The 11,422-nt window shown below is 36.1% G+C and overlaps 1 protein-coding gene across 1 annotated transcript in view; it reads left to right on the forward strand.

The window, feature by feature from the left end:
* The window catches only part of Smad4 (SMAD family member 4), a 52,131-nt gene extending 45,070 nt beyond the window's left edge, over positions 1-7,061 (forward strand). Inside the window, exon 12 of the mRNA XM_046419449.2 lies at positions 544-7,061. Coding sequence (XP_046275405.1) covers positions 544-755 — 212 coding nt within the window. The 3' untranslated portion in view covers positions 756-7,061. The remainder of the gene's footprint in view (positions 1-543) is intronic.
* Positions 7,062-11,422: the final 4,361 nt, after the last annotated feature.

The following is an 11,422-nucleotide window of genomic DNA, read 5'->3' on the forward strand; positions in this document are numbered from 1 at the left end:
ATTTGCTAGCTTTGATGTTATAAATATGTTTTTTCCTAAAGAATTCAGAACTAGTATTCACTTTCTTATTCTCATCTAACTGCCCCCATTGCATATTTTATACTGTGAAATTGCAAGATAAACATCATCTGGGTCATCTAAGGTGTATTAGTGGAGCTAGGCATATTAACTCTCATTATTAGTCATGTCTTACTGTAAAATAGGCTGCTTAGATAAACAGTCAGTTTCCTAGAATCAACCTGTTTATATATACTACCTCTTAAAAGCAAGTTTCTTATCCTTTCACCTCCATTTCTAATGAGAAAAATAGCTGGGGTGTTATTGGATTATAGTAATTTACTTTAAAATTGGAAATACGTAGAAGACACTTGTGGAATGTAAACTGCCTTAACCAAAAGTTTCCTATTGATAAGGTTTAGCTCTACTGTTACCTTTTGCCACTTTGACAGAGAAATTTTATACTGAGGAAAATAAAGTAGAATGTAGGGAGGATGGGAAGAGATCACCATGTTCCTCTAACGTCTTCCAAACTTTTTCTGTTAGGTCTCTCAGCTGCTGCTGGCATTGGCGTTGATGATCTTCGTCGCTTATGCATACTCAGGATGAGCTTTGTGAAAGGCTGGGGACCGGATTATCCAAGACAGAGTATCAAAGAAACGCCTTGCTGGATTGAGATCCACTTACACCGGGCCCTCCAGCTCCTAGATGAAGTACTTCACACCATGCCTATTGCAGACCCACAGCCTTTAGACTGAGGTCTCTCTCTGTGGGGGCCCTTAACATTATCAGGATGGTGGACTATAAGATACAATCCTGTTTGTAACCTGAAGATCTATTTCATTTTTGTTCTGCTTTATCTTTTCATAAAGGGTTGAAATGTGTTTGCTGCCTTGCTCCTAGCAGACAGAAACTGGGTTAAAACAATTATTTTCCTATTTAGAACTTTTCAGGCATGGGGCAGACTTTGAAGATCAGGAAGAACTCATTCTTACTAAGTCTTTATCAGTTATGTATGAAGGAGTCATTCCAGTGCTGGAAAATTTAGCCCTTTAAAATGTCTTGGAACCTTTTATGTGCAGAACATTGGTATGTGTGTTATTCTACAGAATAAATTCAATATTATTGATTTTAAAGGCAGAGAAGTTCTCAAAGTTAATTCACCTATGTTATTTTTTGTGCAAATTGTTATTGTTGAACATACTTTACTCCAAAATATTGTGCCATGCAGGTGAGTTAATTTTACCGAGAGCAACTTTACTCTGTATTTTAAAAAATAAGATAGTAATGTATTATAACCTTTTATCCAAAATATTTTTTTGCAAGTTAAACTAGTGAAGATGATTTTAATTCAGATTGTCTTGCAACTTCAGTTTTATTTTTGCCAAGGCAAAACACTAATCTGTGTGTATATTGAGAATTCCTTAAAATTTACCAGACAAGGAAATGTAACAGATACTGAATTTGTTATCCCTATTGGGTGACTATTTATCAAGAAGTATACTTTTGCCCTGTTAAACAGTAGTTGTATTTTTCTGTATATCTAGGCACAAGGGTGGTTTCTAAGAAGCCTAGAAGAGGAATTTCTTTTCCTTCATTAATTCATAGGGAAAGGTTTTGTATTTAAAAAAAAAAAAAACACTAAAAGCAGTGTCACTCTACCTAATATCTCACTGTTCTACAAAGGTGCAGTGCTTAGACTAAATAATGAGTGTGTTGGAAACTGCTAAATTCTCTGTTAAATACTGTTCAGAATAATGGAAACATTGCAGTTCATAATAGGTAGTTTGGATATTTTTGTACTTGATTTGATGTGTGACTTTTTTTGGTATACCGTTTAAATCATGTATGTTATGATATTGTTTAAAATTCAGTTTTTGTATCTTGGGGCAAGACTGCAAACTTTTTTATATCTTTTGGTTATTCTAAGCCCTTTGCCATCATTGATCATTAACAATCGGCAGTGACTTTGTATAGAGAATTTAAGTAGAAAAGTTGCAGATGTATTGACTGTACCACAGACATAATATGTATGCTTTTTACCTAGTTAGTAGCATAAATAAAACTGAATCTCAACATACAAAGTTGAACTCTAGGTTTGATTTTTAAAATTTTGTTCTTTTGCACTTTGAGTCCAATCTCAGTGGCAAGACACCTTCTACTAAGTGACAGGCAACAGCCAGTTGTATTGGGCAGCTTTGGTTTTTCCTTCACACTCTACCAGGACTTTCCCATGGATGTTGTTATCATGTGTAGAGTATTTTTTTGTTTTGTTTTGTTTGCTTTGTTTTAAACTTTTACTGTGGCGCAAAAAAAAAAAAAAAAAAAAGCCTGTTTGTCTATAGAAAATAGATTGTCTACAAGATAAAGTAGTATGAAATAAAATCAAGGATTATCTTTCAGATGTTTTTAGTTTTTGCTTAGAGGACTTCTGTAAGCTTTTAAAGATTCTTTAAGGTGTGTTGTACATTTGAGCTCTAGAAACACTTAGGCATAGTGGCCCTCCTGTATCAGCTGAAATGAACAAGTCTTTGGCCTTGCTCAGAAGGTCTTAATAAGACAGTTCTAGAAACCACTGTTTATTGCTGTGATGAAATATAGCTCTTGATCAAAATTACATGTCCTATTTTTAAAACAGCTTCTCTTGAGTATTCACAGGTACTTTTGGTAAAGACCCAATTTTCAACTGTGTAAATTTGGTGATTTTTCAGGGTTTCTTTTTGGGCAGAATTATAAAAGAATATCTTCTCTATAATTTTATCTGTAGGTCCATTTTCCTATGAATGAGGAATAGGAGTGAGAGGAGAGAGTTTTAGAATAACAGATTTTTAAAAAATCCAGATTATTTAATTAGAATCTTAACCATGCAGTGGTATAACCTGTGGCTTCCTTTTCTACTTTAAGGAAGGTTTTCATGTTTAATCATCTTCATAAAATATGTGGAAAATATTTGCTGAGAAATATCTCTTAAAAGCCAAGCTACCATTCTTGGTTTCTTTCTACTAAGAGCCATAAAATATAGAAATACTTTTAGTTATTAATTGCTTGTATTTGTACCTAGATTGTCACATGCTTTTGAGAAAATATTTAATATGTTATCAATTATTCCTGACAATGTGGCTGTTAAACTGTATTTCAATTTCTTAGAGGTGGTCATCTCTGAGTAAGACTAAAGACTCTCACTAGGCTTAAAACTTTACGTCTACTTTAGGATAAAATAGTTTCTACAGTTCTTAGAGTTTGATTGTAATGTGGGTATGGTTCTAGGTGGGTTTCTGTAGCTAATTCATATCTCAAAGACTTTCAGAATGTTGAATTTCAGTGAAAGCTGAAAGAGATGAACCAGGTACATCCAGAGAAACCCATTCTACTTTTGTCTTGTGCCTTTATGTGCATTATCAAAGGGAATTCTTAAGGGGATTGCCTTTTTTGCCAGGGAGCAGATGTTTTTGTGGGTTGAGTCTTTTTTTTTTTTTTTTTTTTTAATAATTTACTGCCCCTGGTATACAAAGATAATGATGATAAATCACTGCCATATAACCTTGTTTTTCTAGAAACATGGCTCGTTTGGATTGCTGTAACCACTAACTAGGTTGCCAATCCTATTCTTCCTGTAAATGGTACAGGGTTACAGATTGAAGGATCTGGCTTAAGTTTAACTATACCCGAACATCCAGATAAACAACACATTATTATCTGTGTTGTAAAAATAATACTTGGATTTTTAAGCAAACACCATATTATTGGCTATGTCTTATTTCAAAGTTAAAAAACCATTTTTATGGGGGAGGATGGTATGGTTTGTAATAGCTATTTTGCAGTTTTGGAGGAAAAGTGAAATATCCTGTCTTTCTTATGATAAATTCTTATTTTAAAAGTTTATTGTTAGTTGTAGGAAGGTGAATTGCAGGTATCTTTTTGATTATGGCCATCTGGGAAACGAAAATTTACATTTTCCCCCTAATACTCCCTAAATATCTGTGGAGGCAAAATATTTTTGCTCCTGATCTGATGGTAACTGGTTAAGAGTCACTAGCTGTTTTATGCAAAGTCAATTAAGTTCAAACCCTTTTTGAAGGAGCAGTTTTATTCTCTGAATAGGGAAGAATTCTTTTTAACTGATTCTATAGTTTGCTTCCTTCATCAGTCATTTTATTAGCATTTGATTTAATGACAGTAAATTGGTAAAATGGTGAATTTAGGTTACTGAGGTAAATGACTACGTGAGAGCAATTACATGTGAAGTTGGCTAACAACGTTTGTAGGTGGGACCTGGCAGAGATTAGCAGCTAACACTGCATGAAGAAATGCCTTTAAAAAATTTAAAAAAAAAAAAAAATTTAAGGCAAAACTCATCTTGTTGCAGGTAGCAGTCTGTAAATAATCTCCTAAATCCTGCTTTGCAAGATTATTGAGAATAGGCTGGGAGGATCTTAGGCAAGTCTTTCCATTCTTTTCCTTCTGAAAACTACGTAATTTCTTCTCTTAATTAATATACTAAGAAGGATGTAAAAAGTCAGTGGCCTTATGCTTATTAGCATCCTTGGCCCAGCCTTATTCCTAGCACTTGTCCCAGTGTTGCTAGGTTGTTTATCTGGTATCACTATGGGATGAAATTTTCCACAAACTTGCCTTACTAAGCGGTAAAACTTTTTAAGCTATTTTTTTGATGGAGTTATTCAATCTGTATATCAGAGAATATACTGAATATAACATTTCTTTTGTACTTAGCTGTCTGTGTAGACTTCAGGAGCTTCTAAGATTAGACAAAACTGTTTTCTCTTTACTAAATGGTCCCAGACTGCTCTGGTTTTGAATTTTCAGTCATTTTAACCCTCCTTTTCTCTTCTAGACTTTTTCCTTTCTGATAGCTGCCGTTTCCCGTGTGCCTCTCCTTAGTATTTTCTTCTTTCCTTTCTATTATTTCTAACTGCTTGAGCAAGGAAACCAGATAACCAGAATTTTTAGATCTTTCTTTAAAATGGAAGTACAAATTCTGGGACAGGACTCAAAAGATGTTTTTCTGTCAGGTGTTGAAAAGGACTTCAGGGCATTGGCGTTTGACATCAGTTTGTCTACTTCCAGTCTTCTCTGATTCTTGCTGAGTTTCAGGTGGTTGAGGTAGAGAGAAATGAGTCATATTCATATTTTCCCCCTTAGAGTAATGTTTTGAAAGGTTTTATTGCTTCCAGTTAAGTGCTGCTCATACAAAAACGGGGTTACAAAGGCTCCAAAATTAGCATCAACAGCCAGAGGCAGTACTGTTGCTTAGAGGACACCAGCAAACTAGACACACAACACAAACCTCAGAAATTAAGAGGGTCTTTTTTGTTTTGTTTCGGTGTTCTCTCAGCTCTGCCTTCCTCCTCTATACTTTTGACCTACAGGTGCCTTTATGAAAATTGAGTGACTGATAACCTGCCCCAAGGAGTAACTAAAGTAACGGCTGATGTTTTCAGGGATTTTAACATCAGACTTGAATGAATGAAAGGACCCCCCACCACACACACACACTCGCCCCTTAATGTAGGAAGACTAAGGAGAAAACTTAGGTGAAGACAATCATTTCTCTCTGTGGATATAGGTACTTTTCACACAGTTTATTTAAGAAGCATTTTCAGTAAGGCCAGAGTTCATGTTCATGTTCAGTCTGAAACTAATGGCTCCTGGTTAGGCCAGACATTTGCACTCTTTAGTTTGTGCTTTGCCACTAATTTGATGTGTGACCTTGGGTAAGTCATTTACCTTCTCTGGGCCTCAGTTGCCTCATCTGTAAAATGAGGGAGTTGGACTAGATTAGTTCTTCCAGCTCTGAATTCTAAGTGACCTTGCCTACCTTGCAGCAGTTTTGTATTTCTTTCTTACCTACTCTGCTGTTTGAGGTGTGTGTTGTTCCCCCCCCCCCCCCCCCCCCAGTTATTCAAGTAAGATTAGGCTTGCTATGTTATTACTGTTCTCCTATGGACTAGAGATTACACAATATGTTCTTAAGACTTAATTTTAACCAAAGGCCTAGCACCACCTTAGGGGCTGCAATAAATACTTTATAAGAACAAAAACCTGAGAAGGGGGAAAGCCTTCATTTTTCCATCATCTCTGTTCAAAGTTTATAAAGGCTTTTTTCTGGGTCATGACATTCTAGCTTCTAAGAGAGTACGTGCATGATACCATCCTTATAAGTGTTCTGTACTCGTAGTTTTTTTTTTTCAACTAAAATGGATTGAAAACCTATTGTTAATGCCTAATGATATGAGAGGCCATTACTTTGGGTCTTTGGTTCCTTAACTCTTCTGTGCTCAAAGTGGTAATTCCTCTGAACTGCATTTGTTAAAATGGTTTATATGATTCAAATCATTACCAGTGGGTGATAATTCACTTTTATTTTGATTCTTTCTAGGTCCATTTTGACAACTTTTGGCTGGGTCATTCATTTCTGAGTTCTCTTCCAGTTTACTCCTGGATGAGGATAGTTTATGAACTTGGCATTTTTAAGGACCTGGGAAGAATTCTTTGAGGGTGGGTTGAAGGTGGGGGGTTGGGGAGTCCTGGTAGAGACCAGCTCTGGTAGCTGGAGAGGTTGGGATGAAACCAGCTGCTATTGCTAAGGCTGCTTGCCATTGATAGAAGGACTCATGGGCTTGGATTAGTTAAATGGCTAACCATGGAGTTGGCAAACTTCCTCCAATTTGGGGTTTTGTGTAATGCATTGAATATGTGATTTAAGGAAAAAGTGTGAATGCTTATGGATGACGAAAACCTGGTGGGCTTCAGAGCCCATTTTGGAAGAAGTGACTAGGGGGTTAGGGACAGATTTGGTGATGGTATTTCCCAACTCTGTCTCCTCCCGCAAAGCCCAAGGAATACAGCTATGCCAAAACCCAGAGAAGAGCCACTCTTAGCTTCTGCTTTTGGGAAAACTGGTCAGCTGAAGCTCCAGTTAGTTCCTTTGTGGCTTTCTGTATACTTTTGCCGGGTTGAAGTCTGTGGCTAAAAAAAATAGTTGAATCTTCTTGAGAACTCTGTAACAAAGTATGTTTTTGATTAAAAGAGAAAGCCAACCAAAATCATTATGTGCTCATTCTTTTTTTTTTTTTTTTAAAGCTTGTGAATGTCTTGGATCTGGAAAGAGTTCCTAATCACTTTAAAAATTTTCAAACTTGAGGTGAATGTTTTCCTTTATTGCTCTGTGGCTACCAGAATGGGAAATATGACATTCCAATTATGACCTTGGAATAACAGTCCCCATTCTTTTCTTATTTCTCTCTAAAGGAGGAGGTAGAATTAGTGATTGGAGAAGATATAGGTGCTGGGAGATTATGAGAACCTGGTTGCTTAAAGAAGCAGAAATTGGAAACCCTGTCATTGCCTATCTGAGGATTAAGAAAAGCTGTTTCTCTCCCAGCTTGCCTCCTCTATGAGATGGGAATCACTGAGAGGTGTGTCAGGTAAGGTTCTATGGCAGTGGCTTATAAATATCATGACCACATCAATATTTCTGATCTTGCTGACATAGAGTTTCAGAGATGTTTATCAGGCCGAGAAACTCCTCACCTAAAAAGTTTGTAGTGTTTTAGGGTAGTACTTGGAGAGAATAATAGACTGGCATTCAATCACTATTTTTGAGGAAGAAAAAAATCCTTTGTGGAGTACTGCAGGAGAAAGGGAAGTTTGTATAGTCTTTATTTCTCTTTGCCCTTTGTTCTTGATCCTTAAATTGTTTTTTCCATCTCCCCTATCATAATTATCACAAACGACAATCCCAGAAGTTGAAATGTTCTCAACCCCCCTTCAAGCCTTTTTAATTCCCATTGTCTCACTGATAAATTTCAGCGCCCTCTTCCTTCAGCTCTAAAAGAGTAATTCCATTACTTTTGACCCTACTTTTGGGGTGTCTTCTAAATCTGTATTTTGATATAGTTCTGTAGGGCACTATTTATTGTCGATAGATGGATAGGATGGGTTCAGGGAGACCACAGAGTAATTGCTAGAAGATCTACCCTAAAAGAATGGTTAAAGGAACTTTTTTCTTTCTAGGCATAAAGGAAATGACAAAAGAAGGAAAGTGGAATATCAGTATGAAAGAAAAAAAAAAGGGTCAGTAAAAATGTGGGCAAATAGCTTTGTGTGGTGGTGCACACCTGTAATCCCAGCAGCTTGGGAGACTGAGGCAGGAGAGTCGTGAGTTCAAAGCCAGCCTCAACAAAAGCGAGGCACTGAGCAACTCAGTGATACCTTGTGTTTAAATAAAATAAAATATAGGGGATGTGGCTCAGTGGTTGAGTGAAGCTGAGTTCAATCCTTGGTACCCTGCCCTCCAAAATCACATACAAAAAGACATTAAAAAGACAGTGCACCACAATCCAGGGGATTTCATTCCAGGGATACAAGGTTGGTTCAACATATGGAAAGCAATAATTATAATTCACCACATAAATAGACTTAAAGACAGTAATCACATGATTATCTCAATAGATGCAGAAAAAGCATTTGAAAAATATAAAAGCATCCATTCATGTTTAAAACATGAGAAAAATTATGGATAGTAGGAATATACATCAACATTGTAGGAGCAATATACAACAAACCTAAGGCCAACATTTTTCTAAATGAAGAAAACTAACAACTTGTTCCTCTAACAACTGGAACAAGACAGGGATGTCCTCTTTCACTACTTCTGTTCACTGTGGTCCTTGAAACTCCAGCCATAGCATTTAGGCAAAAGAAAGAAATGAAAGGGATATGAATAGGAAAAGAAGAGCTCAAACTCTCTCTGTTTGCCCATGACACGATCCTATATTTAGAAGACCCCCAAATTATTCCACCAGAAAACTTATAGAACTTATAATTGAATTCAGCAAAATAGCAGGATACAAAATTAACACCCATAAATCAATTGCATTCCTATATAGCAGTGATGAATCAGCTAAAAGAGAAATTAGGGAAACTATCCCATTCACAATAGTAAAAAAAAAAAAATACTTGGGGATCAATCTAACAAGAGGTGAAATACCTCTACAATGAAAACTACAGAACCCTAAAGAAAGAAATTGAAGAAAACCTTAGAAGAGAGAAAGATCTCCCATTTTCTTGGATAGTCAGAATGAATATTGTCAAAACGGCCATAATATTAAAAGTACCATACAGATTTAATACAATTCCTATTGAAATTCCAATGACATTTTTCATAGAAATAGAAAAAGCAGTCATGAAATTCATTTGGAAAAATAAGAGGCCCAGAATAACCAAAGCAATCCTTAGCAAGAAAAGTGAAGAAGACAGTAGAATGAATTGGACATAACTTTCCTATGTTCCGACAGGAATACATGACCAGTGTAATTCCACATCATGTACAACCACAAGAATGGGAATTTATACTCCACGTATGTATAATATGTCAAAGTACATTCTACTGTTTTGTATAACTAAAAATAATGAAGAAGAAGAAAAAAAAAAGGCCATGAAACAGGAGAAATCACAATATCAGACCTTAGATTATACTACAGAGCCAGACCTTAGATTATACTACAGAGCTGTAATAACAAAACCAGCATGGTATTGGCACCAAAACACACATGAAGGTCAATGGAATAGAAGACACAGAGAAAAACCCACATAAATAGTTATCTTCAACTAGACAAAGGCTCCAAAAACATATATTGGAGAAAAGATAGCCTCTTCAGCAAATGGTGCTGGGAAAACTGGAAATCTATATGTAATGGAATGAAGTTTAACGTCTCTCATCATGCACAAAACTCAAAGTGGATCAAAGAGCTAGTCATTAGACCAGAGGCCCTGCACCTACTAGAAGAAAATGTAGGCCCGCCACTTCAACATGTTGGCTTATGAACTGATTTCCTCAACGTGATTCCTAAAATGCAAGAAGTAAATTAAAAAATCAGTAAATGGGGTGGCATCAAATTAACAAGTTTCTTCACAGCAAAGGAAATGAGTTCGAAAAGAGAGCCTACATAATGGGAGACAATCTTTGCCACCTGCATTAATTTCTAGGGTATACAAAGAACTCAAAAAGCTTAACACCAGAGGCTGCGGATGTGGCTCAAGCGGTAGCGCGCTCGCCAGGCATACGTGCGGCCCGGGTTCGATCCTCAGCACCACGTAACAAACGAAGACTTAAAAAAAAAAAAAAAAGCTTAACACCAGTAACACAAATAATCCAATCAAAAATGGGCAAAGGAGGGCTGGGGATGTGGCTCAAGCGGTAGCGCACTCACCTGGCATGCGCAGGGCGCTGGGTTCGATCCTCAGCACATAAAAATAAAATAAAGATGTTGTGTCCACCGAAAACTAAAAAAATAAATATTAAAAAACTCTTTTTTAAAAAAAATGGGCAAAGGAACTAAACAGACACTTCTCAAAAGAAAAAAATATGATTGGTCAGCATCTCTAGCTTAGAGAAATGTAAATTAAAAGTACATTGAGATTTTGTCTCACTCCAATCAGAATAGCAATTACCTCTTGGTAATTACAAGTAAAAATGTTGGCAAGGACTTCTGGAAAAGGGTACACTTATACATTGCTGGTGGGACTGCAAATTGATGCAACCACTATGGAAAACAGTATGGAGATTCCTCAAAACACTAGACTGGAACCATTTGACCCAATTATCCTACTCTTCAGTATGTATTTAGAGGAGATAAAATCAGCATAATACAGTGACACAGTCACATCAATGTTTATAGCAGCACAAGTCAAAATAACTAAGCTATGTAACCAGCCTACATGTCCATTAACAGATGAATGGATAAAGATTTTGTGGTATATATACACAATGGATTATTATTCAACCATAAAGAAGAATGATTTTATGACATTCATCAGTAAATGGGTGAACCTGGATACCATCATGGTAAGTAAATAAACCAATACTCCAAAACCAAAGGGCGAATGTTCTTTCTGATAAACATTTCTTGTACAATTATAATGCACAGATAAAAATATGGAAAATATAGTCAGACAGTAAAAAGTGTGTATAATTATCCCATAAAAATATTACAATTATGTCAAAACAAAAAAAAAACTAATAAAATTTTTTGCTCTGTGAAAGATTCTGTTAAGATGATGAAGTTTGGGCTGGGGATGTGGCTCAAGCGGTAGTGCGCTCGCCTGGCATGCACGGGGCGCTGGGTTCAATCCTCAGCACCACATAAAAAAAAATAAAGATGTTGTGTCCACTGAAAACTAAAATATAAATATTAAAAATTTCTCTCTCTCTCTTATACAAAAAAAAAAAGATGATGAAGTTTCATACAGAGAGAAAATATTTGCAAGCTACGGATCCAATTAAGGACAAGAATCTAGAATATAAAAAATATTCTCAAAACTAACCAACAAACTCTAATTAAAATAGGCAAAAGGCATGAAGAGGCATTTCACCAAAGGATATACAGATGGTAAATAAGTACAC

Source organism: Marmota monax, unplaced genomic scaffold, assembly GCF_021218885.2.
Source record: "Marmota monax isolate L192 unplaced genomic scaffold, Marmota_monax_Labrador192_F-V1.1 WCK01_AAM20220418_F8-fsc00088, whole genome shotgun sequence".
NCBI lineage: Eukaryota > Metazoa > Chordata > Mammalia > Rodentia > Sciuridae > Marmota > Marmota monax.